Source organism: Protomyctophum parallelum (assembly GCF_964188405.1).
Source record: "Protomyctophum parallelum genome assembly, chromosome: 7".
NCBI lineage: Eukaryota > Metazoa > Chordata > Actinopteri > Myctophiformes > Myctophidae > Protomyctophum > Protomyctophum parallelum.
Window position 1 is genome coordinate 3261677 of NC_139705.1, and position 20771 is coordinate 3282447.

A 20771-nucleotide genomic window follows, 5' to 3' on the forward strand; every position below is an offset into this window, starting at 1 on the left:
AAACCAAGCGTCTGCTGTTGTATGTCTCTGTGTGACAGTTTGTTGCAGCGTTCGCCGTCTCCTCTGTGGCGTCTCAGTGGGAGAGGACCGGGAAGCCCTTTAATCCGTTGCTGGGGGAGACGTATGAACTCACAAGGTAGCTTGATTGATTGATGTTTTTATTGCAAAATATGCATATACACTTATACAGTACATGTACATCTGTCAAAAGCTTGAGAGACTTGAGGGCTTATTTCCATTGTTACCCTCCAACTCGGAGTGTGAATGTGTGCAAACCGGAGTACCATGCGTTTGGGGGTAGCTGAAGACATACAGAAAACGACAATCAACAATGCACACGTTCATACAGTTTCAGCATACTAGACATGTAAAATAGCAAAAGAACAACATGGGTTTCTTTAAATGGCAGCTGGTACATCTCGACTAATTGATGGGTGGTTCCAGTAGGTCCAGATCTTCAGATCTTCATCCAGGTCTTCTTCTTCATATCACGGTCCAATTATTTATTGGGCATTTGAGCCACGGAACACAATCTGATGAGATTTAGCCTCTCGGACCCAAAACCTGGAATACTTTGTCGCCATTGGATAAGATTTTGTCCATACTGTAATTCCGTGCTGTATTGATGTTGGTACCATAGGAGAGATAACAAGGCAAACGATCAAAATGACAATTATTTAACATTCTCCAATTGTGTACTTCTTGTAAATTAAGTAATGCAGAGCGTAACATGAAAGCAAATGGACCTGTAAGGGTTTCATTTAACACTCTTAAGAGTTCAAGATTTACAGTATAAGGGTCCATTTGGTTACTAACTACATCATTTAGCCATAGGCGGAGCTTGAACTTGACGCCTGGGGGTGCGACAGCTTGGCCAACGACACCCGCGCGCACGTGTGCGTTTTTACAATGCCCTAACCCCTAAAAATGAGTTATTTAGGTAGTACAGCAGCTCACACACATACACACATGCACTACAGCCATACAGCGAGTCATCATATCATGATAAGAGAGATGATTACAAACTACAGTCAGAAGCCAGAAGTTAAGTTTAAAAAAAAAAAAAAAAAAAGAAAAAAAAAAATCTTTTTTTTTTTTTTGCCAGGGGGTGCCAGTGCACCCCCTGAACCCCCTCAAGCTCCGCCCATGCATTTAGCTGGGGATCACCACCTGGAACCCCGTCAAAAACCACCCGTGGACTGCTGGTTAACAGTTTGACTTCATAAAACGCGTTACCCGCTCTTTAATTCAAATATTCTACGCTGCCGAGATTGTTTTATTACCTTTAGTAAATAAGTAAGTATTTGCAGCTTTCAACGAAGAAAATGGGGCGAAAAATGGTCCGTCGGCATGTTTTGATCACCAGCACCAGCGGCCATTACAATGCACTGCAGGATCCGCCTCCATGAGGCATTGTAGTCCAAACAAACCCCCCCCGTCCACTTACATTGAGCTCAATTTCCCAGAAGCCCTAGCAGCCCAGATGATGACTTGATTTCCGGTTTCGTCATCAGGTCCCGGATAAATCAGCTGTTTCTTTTTAATTCTTTTAAAACGCAGAATTAAACGCATTGAACAAATGTCGTGTATAGCGTTTTGCGCGCGGTGGAACACCGGATTAAACAATTAGCGGCCGTCAAACTGTTAAAAACCACTGCTTTATGTTGCAGTGAGGAGGAGGGTTACACAGTTACAAGCTGTGCTTTTATTTTGTAGGGAGGAGGAGGGTTACACAGTTACTAGCCTCGATACCCAGGCTTTCATTTCGTCTGCGCGAAAGATGAAAGCCTTGGGCTGAACCAGTCTAAAAGTGGGAGTCAACCCTTCCGGGTGGGCGTCGCTCTAAATGATGTGACGTAGCGCTGCACTAGGGGGGAGAGGAGGGGCCGGGGGTGACGGACAGATCGATGAGATCCAATCGGGGTGCGCGCTTTTCTGAGGCGCGACCCTCCCATCTAGGCCAGAAATGTCTCTGCTTAGGTCAGGCTACACAGTTACAAGCTTTGCTTTTATTTTGTAGGGAGGAGGAGGGTTACAGGCTGTGCTTTTATATTTTGTAGGGAGGAGGGAGGGTTACACAGTTACAAGCTGTGCTTTTATTTTGTAGGGAGGAGGGAGGGTTACACAGTTACAGGCTGTTCTTTTATATTTTGTAGAGAGGAGGAGGGTTTACATAACCTGACTCTGCCAGATGGGGGCGGTATTGGGTAACCATGTTCCCCAACACAGCTGTGAAACAAATTTGTGTAGCAAGCTTCTTGGATCTGGCAGCGTCAGGTTAGGGTTTACAGCCTGTGGTTTTATTCTGTAGGGAGGAGGAGCGGTTACAGGCTGTGGTTTTATTCTGTAGGGAGGAGGAGGGGTACAGGCTGATCTCGGAGCAGGTGAGCCACCATCCTCCCGTCAGTGCCTTCCATGCTCAGTCCTTGCAGCAGGAGTTTGAGTTCCACGGCTCCATCTACCCCAAGCTCAAGTTCTGGGGGAAGAGCGTCGAGGCGGAGCCCAGAGGAACCATGACTTTGGAGCTACTGAAGTGAGTTGTGTGCGCACTAAAAATGTCTTCTACATCCTGACAGTTTTCTGAAAAAGCTATGTTTTCTATGTCAGTTGTTCTTCGATTTTTCAAAAATAGCAGACCTACAAGCTCGTAGCGTGCCACTTGGTGGCGGTCCTGACCCACTGTTTGGGGAAACAGTGGGTCAGGACCAGGGGGGCAGTCAGACAGATATTTCGTGAAGCCACTAAGGAAATGAAAGTTCATATAATGGCCTGTTGTGGCGCTGTCACTGGACCCAAAAAACCCCATATCCCCATAGAGGTCCATGTATTTGGGCCCAACTTCACCTAGACTGTATTACCTTAATAAACATGGTCATGAATACTTTCTGCTTCCAGTCACTAGTTTAAAGTCTCAGTTCTAATGTCATAATATTCTTTTTGGAAAATTATGGTCCCATTTATAAAAGAAATTACCATAAAGTTGCGTATGTTCTGAGGGGCGTGGCTACCGTTACAGTCTATGAACGGGATCCCCCACCCACTCGAGTCAAAATAAAAACCAACGGAGAAGAAGGGGGGAAGTCCCGCCTCGTTGTCTGAGCCAGCCAATGGGCCAGCTGGGCCAGAACGGATCTAGAAAGATGGCGACTTACAGTGCAAGGAATTATTGGCTTCATTTTACGTCCATGTTAGACCCGGGGAACGCTTTGTCCATATTTTTTACAGTCTATGGTCAGGACTCATTTGTGTGTCACGGGCAAAGTTTTATGGGTCATGACTCACGACTGGAGTTAAAAAAAAATCCCATTTATTTGTTATGTATTTCAAAAGATTTGTAGTTTAAATATATATATATATTTATATTATGTTAAAACAAACACACAAATCTAAGAAATTCCATAAATAAATTAAAAAAAAATAAGTACTGAAAATATCTGATTTACAAGCTCGCAACGCTGGGCCAATCGACGTGTTGTGGCGCTTGTAGATCTGCTATTTTCACAAAAATAGCAGACCTACTAGATCTGCTATTTTTCAATAGCTAAAGCATAGCGTAATGCTAACACCAAAAAGGGTTCCCGCCCCAAAATGGGTTAATAACTCTTGTTGGAGATCGCTGGCGTAGAGTGGAGAGGAGTTGAGCCAACATGTATCTTTCTGTCCATTGATCCATGTTGTTATATTTCCCCACCTTTTTCCCCTCACTGTATATGTTTCTTTTCCCTTTTTGCCTCCTTTATGATGAATTCCGGTTCTGTTCTTTAACTATATAGAAGTGTCCATTTGTACGTCTCTAAATGTTTCGATGAATTGAACACGGTGGGATCCTCTAGTAGACAAGTGTAATGCTTAATTGGGTCGTCCGACTCACAGTTTGACAGTCTTTGTATTGAGCTTGTGCTTGGAATGTACCGTAATCCTGCAAGCTGTTTGTTAACACATTGAGTACGGCGACTGCCTTCAAAATATAGGCGCTAGAATACCGGAGGTGTCTGATCGCTTTTACTTTGAAAGCCATGAACCGGAAACACTTTCCTAAAAAAGTTGACTTTACAAAGTGACCTCAACATCCGCGATCATCTTAATATATTGTTTTACGCTCCAAAAAGCGTTCATATTTTGCGGGAGAGACGGATGAGGAGCAGAAAATAAGCGCCAGCATATCGCTCTATTCATCACCACGGAGAGCGCCTCGATTAGGAGCTACGAGTCTCGCTTGTCGTCTCGCTAATGTGCTAGTCAATAACAAGCTAATGGTTGCACTGAGCGTTAAAATACGGCAGAGGGAGGCAAAGTGCCAAAAAAAAATATAGAAAAATTCTGAATATTCCTGCGTTGCTGGGACGTCGGGAGGACGTCGCTAGGACGTCCTCACACGTCATTTGAACTCTGATCTACTCTATCCTATGACGTGTGGCAACGTCGTATGTACGGAATCGGTTAAAGGGACACTTCACCCTTTTTGCCAAAACATAGATGTTAATGACGTTTAGGAGCTTTAGAACACTTTCCTGGGGGTCTTTATGTGTGTAATATGTGGTTTTAGCTATTTTAGATTGTAGCAGTGAGCACAGTGTCTCTGATGTCATGGACACTGGGCTCACTTCCTTCCTGGACTACATTTGTCTCAGTAAGACATCTCTTCCCCTATCCACAAGGAGGAGCAGCGCACCAAATAATTATGGGAATTGTAGTCCAGGGAGGTAGTGAGACCAGTGTCCATGACATCAGAGACACCGGGCTCACTGCTACAATCTAAAATATCTAAAACCACATATTACACACATAAAGACCCCCAGGAAAGTGTTCTAAAGCTTCTAAACGTCATTAACATATATTTTTTTTGCAAAAAGGGTGAAGTGTCCCTTTAATAGATATCTCAATCAATCGAAACCAATAACACCTGTGTGAATTGACAGACACAAGGAAGCGTACACGTGGACCAACCCGATGTGCTGCGTGCACATCCTGGGGAAGATGTGGATCGAGCAGTATGGCACCGTGGACCTGGTCAACCACAGGTAGGTACTGTTATTGCATCATCAGAAAGGACAATAACCCATTCTGACCCGAGATCAGATTCTATAAATGTCTTCTACATCCTGACAGTTTTCCATTCTGACCCGAGATCAGATTCTAAAAGTGTCTTCTATACATCCTGACAGTTTTCCATTCTGACCCGAGATCAGATTCTAAAAGTGTCTTCTATACATCCTGACAGTTTTCCATTCTGACCCGAGATCAGATTCTGAAAGTGTCTTCTACACATCCTGACAGTTTTCCATTCTGACCCGAGATCAGATTCTAAAAGTGTCTTCTATACATCCTGACAGTTTTCCATTCTGACCCGAGATCAGATTCTGAAAGTGTCTTCTATACATCCTGACAGTTTTCCATTCTGACCTGAGATCAGATTCTAAAAGTGTCTTCTATACATCCTGACAGTTTTCCATTCTGACCCGAGATCAGATTCTATAAATGTCTTCTACATCCTGACAGTTTTCCATTCTGACCCGAGATCAGATTCTAAAAGTGTCTTCTACATCCTGACAGTTTTCCATTCTGACCCGAGATCAGATTCTGAAAGTGTCTTCTACATCCTGACAGTTTTCTGAAAAGCCATGTTTTCTATGTCAGTCGTTCTTCGATTTTTCAAAAATAGCAGACCTACAAGCTCATAGCGCGCCACTCGGTGGCACGCTATGAGCTTGTAGATCTGCTATTTTTAAATAGCTAAAGCGTGACATAATGCTAACACCAAAAGGGGTTCCCGCCCAAATTGGGACAACAGCAACATCATCTAGGGTTGTCACGACTATACAAATAATTGCCATTAACCCATTTAGGCCTGGCGTAATTTTTTTAATAAAAACTTTCGCTCTGAATGAATATATATTCAAAGATGTGTCCCACATTTTTTACGATTTTTCAAAAAATAGCAGACCTACAAGCTCGTAGCGCGCCACTCGGTGAGCTTGTAGATCTGCTATTTTTCAATAGCTAAAGTATATAACATAATGCACACCGAAAGGGGTTCCCGCCCAGAATGGGTTTTAGAGGCCTAAAACACAGAGGGGAGTTGCAACACTCAGTTCACACGGGTGTTATTTTCTTTTAACAGATGAATTTACACAGATGCATGGAAATGATTCTGTGACGATTATGGCAAAAGTAATTACGATTATCTCCAGTGATTGTGTGATCATGTGGTGATGTAATAGTATGACCGGCCTAATAATAATAATAATAATAAAACTTTATTTGTATAGCACCTTTCATGACATGAAATGCAGCTCAAAGTGCTTTACAGAACAATGGAGAATAAAAGAAAAGCAAGGCAACGACATTAAAAAAACAAGCAGTAATGCAATACAGTGAGGACATGAATAACAAAAAAATAAAAAATAAATGATCAATTAAAAGCAATGTTGTAGAAGTGGGTCTTGAGCTGAGCTTTAAAAATGTCTACAGAGGCTGCCTGACGAAGGTACAGTGGGAGCTTGTTCCATGCCGACGGCCCGTAGAAGCAAAAAGCTGCTTCCCCGTATTTTTTAGTTGCCATTTTTTTAGGCAAAGCGAGCAGGCCAGCAGTGGAAGACCTTAGGGGGCGGTTTGGGACATATTTAGGCAGGCAGTCATGTAGGTAGGAAGGTGCGAGACCATTGAGAGCTTCATAGACAAGTAAAATAATTTTAAAATCAATCCTAAAAACAACCGGAAGCCAGTGCAGTGATGCCAAAACTGACGTGTGTGTGTGTGTGTGTGTGTGTGTGTGTGTGTGTGTGTGTGTGTGTGTGTGTGTGTGTGTGTGAGTGACAGAATACCGTTGTGTTCCAGTACAGGAGATAGGTGTGTGTGTGAGTGACAGAATACCGTTGTGTTCCAGTACAGGAGATAGGTGTGTGTGTGAGTGACAGAATACCGTTGTGTTCCAGTACAGGAGATAGGTGTGTGTGTGTGTGTGTGAGTGACAGAATACCGTTGTGTTCCAGTACAGGAGATAGGTGTGTGTGTGAGTGACAGAATACCATTGTGTTTCAGTACAGGAGATAGGTGTGTGCTGAACTTCAAGTCCTGTGGCATGTTTGGAAAAGAACTGCACCGGGTGGAGGGTTACATCCAAGACAAGAGGTACGTGTTACATTATTTATATTTACATTTTAAGGGGGGGGGGGGATTTGGATTGTATTTATTGTATCGTACTAGAAATGTGAAAAAAAGATGTTCGACTCACAGCGACTCAAAAATGTATGAGTCGAAAAATGATATTGTATCTTAGCAACACTGAATGCGCTGTCCCATTGGTCGTGTGCTCGTGTCATGAGCCAATGGCTGCAGCTCTGAGCTTCCCAGACCCCAGATTCACAGCTCACACATGTTGTTTTATTATTAAATAGCAGCATCACACTTTTTAATTTTTTTAATACTGTACACAATGTACAGTGTACATACTGTACAGAACCCCAAAATGGGTTCCCGGCCTGAAGGGGTAAAACACCAAAAGGAGTTCCTTCCCAGAATGGGGACTTTGTGCTTGTTTTTCTGTAAAGTTGCTTGTAAAAAATTGTAGTTGCTGGTTGCATTTTGTTGGGTCTTGTTTTTAAAAGTGTAGTTGTTATTTTGGCTTGTTTCTAAAGTGTACGGTAGTTGCTTATTTGGGCTTGTTTCTAAAGTGTAGTTGCTTATTTGGGCTTGTTTCTAAAGTGTAGTTGCTTATTTGGGCTTGTTTCTAAAGTGTAGTTGCTTATTTGGGCTTGTTTCTAAAGTGTAGTTGCTTATTTGGGCTTGTTTCTAAAGTGTAGTTGCTTATTTGGGATTGTTTCTAAAGTGTAGTTGCTTATCTGGGCTTGTTTCTAAAGTGTAGTTGCTTATTTGGGCTTGTTTCTAAAGTGTAGTTGCTTATTTGGGCTTGTTTCTAAAGTGTAGTTGCTTATTTGGGCTTGTTTCTAAAGTGTAGTTGCTTATCTGGGCTTGTTTCTAAAGTGTAGTTGCTTATTTGGGCTTGTTTCTAAAGTGTAGTTGCTTATTTGGGATTGTTTCCTAATATTGTTTAAACCAGTGATTCCCACACATTTTCATGTCAAGGACCTCCAGATTAAAGTATTTGTCCAACTAAGGACCCTATAGACATAATTTTGTGCCAGGAACCCCCATACATACAAGATTTGTGGTGTTGGTAAAATGTTTCAAATAATATTCCACATTTTGTAAAAGAAAATAATAATAATAATTCCATAGTCGCTTCTTTTTGGCTTGTTTTCTTAGACCTGACTGCTTATTTATCTCACAAACTGGCAACTCTCACACAGAGAGTTTTTGGTTCTTCTTTTTGGTTCTTAGGTCACATTCTCACCTAATACTTCGGTAGACTCAGATTTGTATGGGCGGGGAAAGGGAATTCTTGGATATTTAATTGGCTGCGGTTTGCCTTCACACTGTCATTCGCAGCAATTGGAAACGCAGCAGGGGGGACCTTTATCAATGTGTTCCGTTCATAAACTATAGCCTACACAGTGAAATCTATGGTGATAAAATTACACTCATAACGTGCATGTGTCGTGCCGTCTGGGACCCCCCCCCCCTCTCTCTCTCTCTCTCTACGCACGCAGCCGCCACACACTGTTCTTTTGGGCATGGAGGCACAGCGCTGCATGAGCGCACTGATATAACTCCCCAGTCCCACACAGTGACAGCACTCCATGTTTACGGCACGCACAGACAGACAGACAGACAGACAGACAGAATATTATGTAGGCTATAATACACTGCAGTGTTTTTATGTGTTTTCTTAAGCAATTGATTAATGTAGCCTACACGTCCTCATTTCGATCAGGGCTTCAGTCTCCTTATTCGACCACGTCTATCCACAGTAACGGGACATCTTTGCGCTGCGTAAAATATGCCTTAACCGTCTCCAACTGTGTTCAGCTCCTCACCCGCCACATTATGTTTGCTTCATTTCCTTTATTTACTGCGGATTGCATTCACACCTGCACCGAATCGTAGTCAAGTGCGATTCGAAGCGAAGCGAAACCCACGTTTTTTGGCGGAGTAAAATGCGGTTATTTGCTGCGCATTAGGATTCGAATGAGCCTTCACACCTGCCAAACGAAGCGCACTTTCTGACAATGCGCAGCAGGATTCGTTTTAATCGCAGCAAAGCTCTCTGGTATGAATGCGACCTTAGTCCATGAGCCAGAGCTCCAAAATTGGTGGGAAAAACTAGACCTATATTAAATTGTTTTTGTAGGATCAATACAAGTAAATTAATACATGATAACCCTTCCACAGTAGTAGCTATTTCATATTTTCGATTATTTTGCATATTTTCCTACATAATGCCTCATTTGCATACTTAAACATGTTAAATTTGTACAATAAATCACTGTCTTCGTGTAAGTACTCAATTGGGGAAGTTTCATGGTGATAACAATCTAATAATTATAGGTATGGTTTTTCCCACTCAATTCATAATTTACGTTCCAATTTTGGAGCTCTGGCTCATGGACTAAAAACCAAAAAGAACTGAACCGGTTCCCATTGGGAACCAACCGGTGGAAAAGGGGCCAAAGAGTTGTCAAATATCGATTTTTCAAAAATAGAAGATCTACAAGCTCATATCATGACTTTTGAATAAGTATAAAATAATGGTGGAAGTGGTTTAAATGGGCTAAAACCCAACCCATTGTTTATTATATTTTAAATATATCAGCAAGAAGAAGCGGTATGTGGTGTATGGAAAGTGGACGGAGTGCCTGTACTGTGTGGACCCCAAGACCTATGAGACACACAAGAAAACAGAAAAGAAGACTGGAGACTCTAAAAAGCAGAGACAGGTGAGTAATGACCAGGGGGGCAGTCAGACAGATATTTTGTGAAGCCACTAAGGAAATCGGGATTTCCTGAAAATTCATATAATGGCCTGTTGTGGCGCTGTCAATTCACCTAGACTTTATTACCTTAATAAACATGGTCATGAATACTTTCTGCTTCCAGTCACTAGTTTAAAGTCTAATTTCTAATGTCATAATATTCTTTTTGGAAAATGATGGTCCCATTTATTAAAAAAATGACCATAAAGTTGCGTATGTTCTGAGGGGCGTGGCTACCGTTACAGTCTATGAACGGGATCCCCCACCCACTCGAGTCAAAATAAAAACCAACGAAGAAGACTCAATCGGGCGCGATTCTCGGGCATCAATTATCGTCTAGTGTGAGTGTATAAAAGATCCAATCGTAATCCCTCCGATCCGCCCCGATCAACATCAAGAATGTTTGATATTTGCTCTGCCCCCGCAGCCCCCCCTCTTCTCCTCCCCTCTCCCCCTCTCCTCTCCACTCCCTCGGGGGCAGGGAATCCTTGGGTGCGCTGCGCCCGAGTTTTAAAACCGCGTAGTGTGTGCTGCGTGAAATAATCTGATAAAATAATCGACTGTCCTGTAGTGTGTGGTGCTATCAGATTTCAGATTGAAAAGAATCGGCTAGTGTAAGGCCACCTTTAAGCTTTGTGAAGCTTGACCACTCAGAGAGTGGGCGGGGTCTAGCCCAAACATTTAGATTCTCGTAGAGGGTTTTTTTCGATTCTGGCGAATCTCTCTACGAGATTCTAAAAGATAACCCCGCCCCTAACGTCGAAAAGGAACGTTTGTGCCTCAAAATCACTCCTACCTTGTACAAATGCATAATCTAAGCTGCTTTAAATGTTGCCCCATTTGTTCGCAATCAGATTAAACACCGCACATGCTTATTTTTCAATAAAAAAATGATTTTAATCAACTCTGTCTCGGAATCTGGCGGCCATCTTGCTTTTCTCTCCATTGTAAATGCGCAAGAGAACCCTGGCCGCTAGGGGCGCGGGCAATATTCTGTTGCGCCGTTTACCGCATTTACAATGGAGGATTCAGAAACAGAGTGGATTAAAATACCTTTTTTATTGAAAAATAAGCATGTGCGGTGTTTAATCTGATTGCGAACACCTCACAAACAAGTGGGGCAACATTTAAAGCAGCTTAGATTTTGCATTTGTACAAGGTAAGAGTGATTTTGAGGCACAAACGTTCCTTTTCGACGTTAAGGGGGGGGGGGTTATCTTTTAGACTCTCGTAGAGAGATTCGCCAGAATCGAAAAAAACCTCTACGAGAATCTAAATGTTTGGGCTAGACGGGGTCTATGGTCTCAAGCAAGGCTAAGTAATCATTGCTGTAGTCTAGTGTTTGTTCAGTAGCAGGGGTCTATTCAGCTCTTTAATAAAGTACATTAATATTAATATTAACATTTCCAGGCGGGACATCAATTTCAGTACAGACTCAGATCGATGTGCTGTGTGTTCACTGTGTTGCGATACTAACTCACTAACACTATTATTCCCATGGTTCAGTTCTCCTCTTTCAAAGTACTGTGAAGTAATCTGTGTGTGTGTCTGACTGATCAAACATTTGTGCACTTTTCTTTCACGTTAACATGCATTGACAGGCATTCGCTGAAGGTAAGGTCCAGTGTGTTTCATAATGTCTTTATGTGGCGTACTGCTATTGTCAGGGATGGGAGATGATACAAAATGCTGTTAAAACAGTTTAAGTGCCATAAACGTTAAGACGAGTTGAATCCAATTATCCACTGATTGCCATAAGACGAGTTTTTTGTTTGTTTTTTTATATTCTTTTTTTTTTTTTGTATTCTTTTTTTTTTAATCCATATTTTGAAAATTCCTCTAATCTGGTGTACAGGTGATGACATACACATTACATGCATAATAGAATTCCATTTTCTTAATTTTTTTATAATGGGCTAATTGGCAGGCAAAACTGGCACTGAAAGAGTTTTAACCCATTTAAGCCTGACCTAGAAATAAAAAAGAAATCTTCTCGAATAAAATAAATATTTTCACAATTTAAAAAAAGACCTTGTAGATCTGCTATTTTTCAATAGCTAAATTATAACAATGTTTAAAACACCAAAAGGGGTTCCCGCCCCCAAATGGGTTATGCATTCTAATTTCTACATGGTCCGATTCATTTTTTTTTTTTTTGGATCGATTTCAATGATTCAACGATTTCTTATTGATTTTCAGTGTGGGAAAAAAGTATAGGGTTGTTTTGAATCCCGGGGTGGACATAAAATTGACGGCAGCTAGCTTTAAAATGAATCACAGTGCTTCTTATCTGTCGTATAGACGCATGACATTGCAAATATTCTATACTGTCGGATGATGAAACATGCCGGCACTGATGAAAGACATTCAATTAGCTTGAAGCTTTTTTTAATTACTTACGATTCCGGTTGTGGAATTCCCATCCCTAAATGCTGCGTTCACACTAACGGCTGCAAAGGTACAGGCTAAACCATTCACATAGACACACTGTATTATAAAGGCTGGATGGCGCAAGGCGGAGTCTCCAGCGTCGTTCACGGGTGGCCATCTTGCTACAGTGAACTTTTCTGCTACGTTCTATCCAAGGGGGGGAATGGCAAGAGTCGTGATCTCTGGTTTACCTCCCGTATCTGTGTGAAGTGGGCTGACACATTATTATTATTATTATTATTTATTTTTTTAACCTTTATTGAACCCATTTTGACCTGAGATCAGATTCTAAAAAGGTCTTCTACATCCCGACAGTTTTCTAAAAAAGCTGTTTCTATGTCAGTGGTTCTTCGATTTTTCAAAAATAGCAGACCTACAAGCTTGTAGATCTGCTATTTTTCAATAGCTAAAGCATAACATGATGCCAACACCAAACTGGGTTCCCGTTCAGAATGGGTTAACCAGTAAAATCACATTGAGACCATAGTCTCTTTTTACAAGTGCACACTGGCCAAGAGAAGAGGCAAATAAATGTTACACAGCTCTGCCAGTAACAACAGATACAGGACATGACAAAGACAAACATAATGACATCCGTAATACCAAGAACCTACTTACAGGGAGGCTCGGAGAGAGTCTAAAATAGCTAACCACTAAACCAAGTACGGACTAAAAAAAAAGACCAATACGAACAATACTTCATGAAACTACTAAGCTAATATAAAGCTGAGAACACAGCAATTGCTACTCGTCAAAGCAGGAGCAATGGCTGGAGAGTGTGCCAGAGGCAATCCTCTTAATCAGACCAGTGTGTGTCCAGTGGAAACCTCGTATGAATCTGATCTCAGGTCAGAATGGGTCAAAAGTCACTAGGGGGATCAAGGAAGCCGATTTTAATCTGGTCTGTAGATCGTTCCACGCCCAGGGCCCAAAAAACGTTTTTTTTTTTTTTTTTTTCCTGCCTCAGATTTGGTGTTGGGTACGCCATCCAGGTATTTGATCTGAGGTCAAAGGGACACTTCACCCTTTTTGCAAAAAAATATATGTTAATGAAGTTTAGAAGCTTTAGAACACTTTCCCCGGGGGTCTTTATGTGTGTAATATGTGGTTTTAGATATTTTAGATTGTAGCAGTGAGCCCAGTGTCTCTGATGTCATGGACACTGGGCTCACTTCCTTCCTGGACTACAATTCCCAAAATACTTTGGTGCACTGCTCCTCCTTGTGGATAGGGGAGGTCTGTCTTACTGAGTACACATGTAGTCCAGGAAGGAAGTGCGCCCAGTGTCCATGACATCAGAGACACTGGGCTCACTGCTGCTACAATCTAACATATCTAAAACCACACATTACACACATAAAGACCCCCCAGGAAAGTGTTCTAAAGCTCCTAAATGTCATTAACATATATTTTTTTGCAAAAAGGGTGAAGTGTCCCTTTAAGCGAGTTTTGGACTAGTTGTAACTAATGTAAGAAGGGGAATTACCAAGAATGACTTTGTAGATAAAAGTGTACCAGTGTAGCAGCCTGCGAGATGCTAAGGAGGACCACCCCACTGAGACGGGAAGAATGTTCAGGTTAATCATCAAGATATCAGCCTGTACCCCTCCTCCTCCCTACAAAATAAAAGCAGACCCAATCATCACAAGGCACACAATATATCCAAGATGTTCATGCTGAAATGGCTTTATTTTAGCAAGACAAATCAGGAAATCAAGAGTCTCTGTCCATCTGCAGTCTGACGGCCCCATATGCAGCCGACAAAAAGTGGGAAATTCTTTTTTTATTGGCCTAAAATCTTGTCTATATATACATTCATGAATCCACTTGCTGACCGGCTGTCACTATTGGGCAATTTATTTTATAGGGGTTTCTTGTGACCCTACCATTAACATCCTATCCTATGGCAGGCAAAAATGTCAAACTTTCCTATTCCTTTAAGTAGCATGTGATGTGTCAAACTAGGGGGTTTTCATGATTCTGAATCCATTCCAAGCATTCGTTTTGCACAAAAAGCCATAGCCACGTGCCCAAACGTGCCCGAAATGTGCTGACCTCATCACATTTGTCATGACGGCTATGGCTATTTCTAGCCCAAGGAGTGCATTTTGTGCAAAACTAATGCTTGGCATGCATTTAGAATCATGAAAACCCCCTTAAAGCAAAAAGGAAAGTTTGACATTTTTGGGATTGTTAATGGTAGGGTCACAAGACACCCCTATAAAAACAATTGCCCAATAGTGACAGCCGGTCAGCAAATGGATTCATGAATGTATGGATATAGACAGTATAGTTTAGGCCAATAAGAAAGATTATATACCAAATTTCCCACCCCATAACACCGGCTGCCGGACTATGAATATCATAACGTGAAATGAAAAGTGAAATAAATAAAATGTGTGTTCCAATGCTTAATAATATGATTTTCCATTTGGTTGATGGGGGCTGATATGGGAATCATGACATTTGCCATGTTATTTCTCCTATATCAGTGTGCACTGTGCTAACGTTCACATTCACAATCGGATCATTCACAACACCTAAAATGCTTATAAATGAATAAATGCTTTTCTATATAAAGACAAGTTTGATGTCACAGTGTGCAGCAGTAGGCTGTCTTAATAATAAAAAAATCTGTCGGGGGAGAAGCAAACCATGCCTACTTAACCCATTCTGACCGGGCACCCATTTTGGTTAAAAGACCATTTGTAGAATTTGTAGTCCATTTCGCCTCTAGTGGCTCCAACGGAGATCGTATGTCTTCGTATATTAAAAATCTTTGGTTCTATAGTAGCTGGTAGATCTGCGCCAACAACAATACTCTTAACTCAGATTTCCAAACGGTTTGGTTTATTACAAACTTTATCAACGTGGCTATGATTCAGGACGCGTATCTGCTTAATGTTGTTTTTGTATGAAAGTGCTGACGTCTCTGCCATTTACAACAAACAAAAAAATGAGCAAGTTATGGTTATTTAAAAAAAATACATGCCCCATAGACACAATGTTATGAGTGGGCGAGCTATACCTGTAGCAAGATGGCCGCCATGTGGCGACGTCGCTCTCCATTGGGAACCCCCTAACCTCACTTATGACCATTCATGTTCAATGGAAGCCGGCCACGTTCAATTTAAAATCTGCCTTTTTTGTAGCTGCTGCAAAATCCGCAAAGCCACAATCCAAGTTGAGCTGGCCTTCAGCTGCAACACAGTATTGTTTAGCCATTTCCACTCGCCTTATCTCTCCACGCGATTCCTGCGTGGACGAATGGAGGGAAAACTAATTGCCTCCGTCGGCCAGTTCCATGCTCTTTTTGACCCCAGGCTTTATATTTTTTTCCCTTAATCCATTCTGAACGGGAACCCATTTTGGTGTTGGCAACATGTTATGCTTTAGCTACTGAAAGATAACAGATCTACATGCTCATAGCGCGCCACCGAGTGGCGCGCTACGAGCTTGTAGGTCTGCTATTTTTAAGTGGTGCAAACCACTTCTACATCCAGCTTGCACTGTCCATGTACGTGTGACCCTGTGTACGTGTGACCCTGTAACTATGAGCACGAGGGGTGTGCGCATGCGTGAAATTGGAACGAGAGAAGTATGTGACATGGCTGCCACCTGCTGGACGCAAACGATACAGAGAATGCCATGGAAGAGGGAAACAAAATCATAAACACACACACACACACACACACACACACACTTCCAGACGAGAGGCCCCCTTCCCTGCGATACAAATTGGAACGATACAGAGAACCAATAGACGGGAGTTGCACCACTTGGTTCACACTGGTGTGATTTTTTTAAGAATCGAAGAACGACTGACATTTTTTATGGGTCAGAATGAGTTAATCAGACCAGTGTGTGTCCAGTGGAAACCTCGTATGAATCTGATCTCAGAGATCCGAGATCAGATTCTAAAAAATGTCAGTGGTGGCGCGCTATGAGCTTGTAGATCTGCTATTTTTCAATAGCTTAAAGCATGACATGATGCTGACACCAAAACGGGTTCCCGTTCAGAATGGGTTAACCAGTGGTGTCCAGTTCCAGTGTATGACCATTCATAATGCGTCACGTCCCGCACTGGGTGACGTGCATTGTGCCTCCGGAGAAAAGGCACCGTCCTGTGTCGTGCTGTAACAGCGGTTACCAGACCTTTTTATAGCTCCAAAGACACCAAAGGAGACGTAAAAATATGTCCGCGACCCACAAATGGGTGATTATGAATGTGTGTGTGTGTGCGTGTGTGTGTGTGTGTGTGTGTGTGTGTGCAGGAACACAGCGCAGAAGGTGATGATGGGTGTGAGCTTCCAGAGCTACAGGAAACGGTGACTGTGATACCAGGAAGTGCCTTACTGTGGAGGGTAACGCCCCGCCCCGCCCACTCGGCACAGGTACCAACCACACACACACACACTTTTCTTTTTTATTGTACGTCCAAACTAGGGCCACCAGGTTCAACCCATTTTGAGCGAGAACCCCTCTTGGTGTTTTAAGCATTATGTTGTGCTTTAGCTATTGAAAAACAGCAGATCTACAAGCTCGTAGCGCGCCACCGAGTGGCGCGCTACGAGCTCGTAGGTCTGCTGCTTTTGAAAAGTCGTGAAAATGTGCCTCAAACCTTTTAGTTTTTAACTCAAATCTTTGCTTCTGGAGAGTCCCTGGAACAACATATTTTCAGACGGGGGGTCGGCGGGATATTGCATAACATCTTTGGGGTCCTTGACATGAAATATTGTGAACCACTGATATAGAAACATGAGGTTTTTCAGAAAAGAAAAAGGCATTTGTTTAATTTCGACGTCGGGCCTAAATGGGTTAAAGGGGTTGACCTGTGACCTTTTGCTCCCGCCCAGATGTATAACTTCAGCAGCTTTGCGTTGACGCTCAACGAGTTGGAGCCGGGCATGAAGAGACTGCTGCCCGCCACCGACTGCAGGCTCAGACCGGACATCAGGGCCATGGAGAACGGAGACATAGGTGAGATCAAAGTTTATTTATCCCATTCTGACCTGAGATCAGATTCATGCGAGGTAGGGTTGGGTGACGATACGAATACATCGTCAATCGCGAATATACGAATCCAATCGCCGAATATTTTTATTAGGCGATTTCTCGGGACGATTTAGCCCAATTAACATGTAATGAGCAACATGTGAATCAGCAAAGTAGTAACAGCAGCCGGGTGGAAATCCCCCGTTATAATGGTATGCTCCCAGCCTCCCACAGTCCCCGCATTCAGCACTGTCAGCAGCCAGCATCGGGCACCGCGGCACGGCACTTACGGCAGCCTGGCTGGGAGTCTGTAGCCTACATGTTGTTTAAGCTCCGGAGTCCAGACCCATGCAGTTTAATAATATACAGTCACAACAGAATGCACACTGCTGTCTCGTGTCTCATCACAATCCCAATGCGCCACCCGTGAGTGGCGGGGGGGGGAAATAAAAAAAACTGTCTACTAGTGTTAGTGTATAGGCACGGGGATCATTCATTAGCTTAGCGCTTAGCTTAGCGTTAGCTTAGCGTGTAGCCAATACTGGTGCAACCCACTGATTGAACTTCATCTCCGCCTGTAATCCAAGTTATTTTTATTGACAACTTGAACGAACCCCGACACCAGCGCTGCAAAAATAGACAGATCTACAAGCTCTCAACGCGTAGCGAACGGCACTGCAAAAATAGACAGGACGCGATGCCTTGAGAGCCTGTGTGGATCAGCCCGGGGTGGCCGCAGCAGCTTGTGGGCTCCGCTCCGAGCCTCCGACGACCGGTGCGGGGAGGGAAGGGAGCTAGTTACCCTGGCTGCGCTGCAGTCTGCAGAAACAGACTGATCTACAAGCTCTCAACGCCTAGCGAACGGAGCTGCAAAAACAGGCAGGACGCGGCGCCATGAGAGCTTGTAAATCTGGCTTTTTTGCGACCGGCAGTGAGCTGTTCTCACTTTACTTTTATGAGACGAATACATCGTCAATCGGCGAATATTGGTCAGACGATTGGCGGTTGAAAAAAATTGGCATATCGCCCAACCTTAATGCGAGGTTTCCGCCGGACACACACTGGTCTGATGAACCCATTCTGACCTGAGATCAGATTCTAAAAATGTCAGTCGCTCTTCAATTTTTCAAAAATAGCAGACCTACAAGCTCGTATCGCGCCACTCGGTGGCGCGATATGAGCTTGTAGATCTGCTATTTTTAAATAGCTAAAGCATAACATGATGCTGACACCAAAATGGGTGCCCGGTCAGAATGGGTTATATATAGACCTGACATCAGAGCCATGCAGAACGGAGACATAGGTGAGATCAAAGTGTATTTATATATAGACCTGACATCAGAGCCATGCCGAACGGAGACATAGGTGAGATCAAAGTGTATTTATATATAGACCTGACATCAGAGCCATGCAGAACGGAGACATAGGTGATCACATCACATCACAGCAAATCAAAGTTTATTTATATAGCACGTTTACATTGACCGAAGGCAAACCAAAGTGCTGAACAAGAAATGTAAAAGTCACACCCGTGTGAAGTGAGGAGGAGCGCTAATATATTAAAGTCTAATTCATGTTGATTAGGTGAACACACGGTGACAAAACAAACATTACATTTCATCTTTATTGTTAATGGCATTTAATGTTTGTGTGTGTGTGGACAAGATGACCGTAAATGTACATACATGCATGGTATATAAAGTAGGGCAATTAAGGTGTTAACAGTTTTCAAAAACAGCACAAGAAAGTACAGTTCAATACATGGTCTGCTACTGGGATTATTAAACACCCAAGAAAGCTCTATGTGGCTATTGGGACCCTTTGTACCCAATTCATCAAAACATTTAATGACAGACAAATATACAATATATAATATAATATAATAACATGAAAAAAGAGAGCAATAATTGTGAACATAGCTGATCTGCAAGGCGTTGTGAGCTTGTAGACCTGCTATTTTCTCATATTTGCTCATAGCACGGTACGACGTGACCGCTATGTCTGTATAAAACTAGAAATGCACTCTGTCGAGCTGCCAAATTGCGCATTGCACACAAGTAGGCCATGTACTGTATGGCCTACTTGTGCGCAAGCAGAGCGCGCCATGAGATGCCCTCAACACTGCTGGTACGACTGCTGCTCTGAGTCCTAAAGCTCTCTGCTGCTGTCTAGGTTTTCAATACAGCAGTGGTCAGTGGCCCCTCATTGCCCGGTGGAGTACACCGACATGCGCACATACCCAGCCGATACAGTACATACCCCCCTTATACCAATATTGAAACGTACTTTAGTCACGTCATCGAGAAACTGGTTTCTCATTGGCTGGTGGAATGTACCGACATACTGTACATACCCAGCCGATCGCTGTTCTTGGTCCCTGATTGGCCGAGCGACGCCACCGACATACGCAGCCGATTACAGTACGTGTGCTCAAGCAACAATAAGTGTTTGAAATGACTGACGCTATATTAACTACTTAATAATCCTGGGGGGCCCCCCCGAGCCCCACGGCTTGAGAACCGATGCCAGATGGTGTGTTCACACACGGGCAGGTGTAAAAGATGCAGTCTCTCCCATTCATTGTCAATGGAAGCCAGCGACATGACGTTGCAAAGACACAACGACGCATGCTGTAGCTAGCTGCTCCAAACCAACTCGCCACTCGTCTTTGTGTCTGCCCGTTGTGTGTGAACGCACCATTAGAGACTCCTTATGTGACGTCATACCTCATCACGTGTGATGTCATTACGTTGTGCGGCGTCATACCATGTCGTTGTGTGATGTCATTACCTCGTAGACACGGGAAGTGCCGAGAAGGAGAGGCTTGAGGAGAAACAGCGCTCGGCCCGGAAGGAGCGATCCAAGGAGGAGGAGGAATGGTCCACCAGGTGGGTTCAATCGACACCTAGAAACCACTTGTCTTGTTGTATCGCAGAGATTTGAATTGTGCTCTGTTATAACACTGCGTTCAATGCGATTTCGCCACGGTGTCTTATCTACTCGAGTGACAGGTGGCATCTAAGCCCATGACCCACCTACTGTAGTTCCAACAAGAAGATGGGGTTAAGCAAAAGTCAATGGGATTGATATTTAAGATGCGAAGGCCCCTCTCCTCCCCGAAAGTTGCACACACTTGTCGATGCCCCCTTCTGTGACACGTGGGACTGCCTCTCACATGAGTGGACCGCATTAAATGACTCCCAAAGCCTCTGCTAAACCGACACCGCATTAGCTTTCCAATCCCAGTGCCTCGGGTTCGAATCCTTCTCATCGCAGTGTTTATTTAAAGGTTAGTTTTTAGGCATATGACCTTTTGTTTTTATGCCACTCGGCCCACTTGGTGAGAAAAGACTATAGCAGTAGTTGGGCAAAAAAAAACACTTAAAATGGGGGAGGCACGCGTTGCGATGGCCGCTAGAGCCGACTCAGCGCGTTCGATGTATGTGCTTTATTGTACAGTCTAATGGCCTATCT

At 43.1% G+C, this 20771-nt stretch overlaps 2 protein-coding genes across 3 annotated transcripts in view; both read left to right on the forward strand.

The window, feature by feature from the left end:
- The window catches only part of LOC310862217 (ubiquitin-conjugating enzyme E2 variant 1), a 199878-nt gene that overhangs the window by 118552 nt on the left and 60555 nt on the right, over positions 1 to 20771 (forward strand). The gene's annotated exons all lie outside the window — the stretch shown is intronic.
- LOC310862249 (oxysterol-binding protein-related protein 2-like) overlaps positions 1 to 20771 on the forward strand; it is a 35888-nt gene that overhangs the window by 10035 nt on the left and 5082 nt on the right. For both annotated transcript variants that reach the window (XR_014569544.1, XM_083770057.1), the window contains exons 6-13: positions 39 to 136; positions 2351 to 2533; positions 4920 to 5021; positions 7042 to 7131; positions 9713 to 9836; positions 16577 to 16696; positions 17159 to 17282; positions 20095 to 20185. Coding sequence is in view for 1 of the 2 variants with exons in the window: in XM_083770057.1 (XP_083626183.1) it covers positions 39 to 136; positions 2351 to 2533; positions 4920 to 5021; positions 7042 to 7131; positions 9713 to 9836; positions 16577 to 16696; positions 17159 to 17282; positions 20095 to 20185 (932 nt within the window). In the remaining variant the exon portion in view is untranslated. The remainder of the gene's footprint in view (positions 1 to 38; positions 137 to 2350; positions 2534 to 4919; positions 5022 to 7041; positions 7132 to 9712; positions 9837 to 16576; positions 16697 to 17158; positions 17283 to 20094; positions 20186 to 20771) is intronic.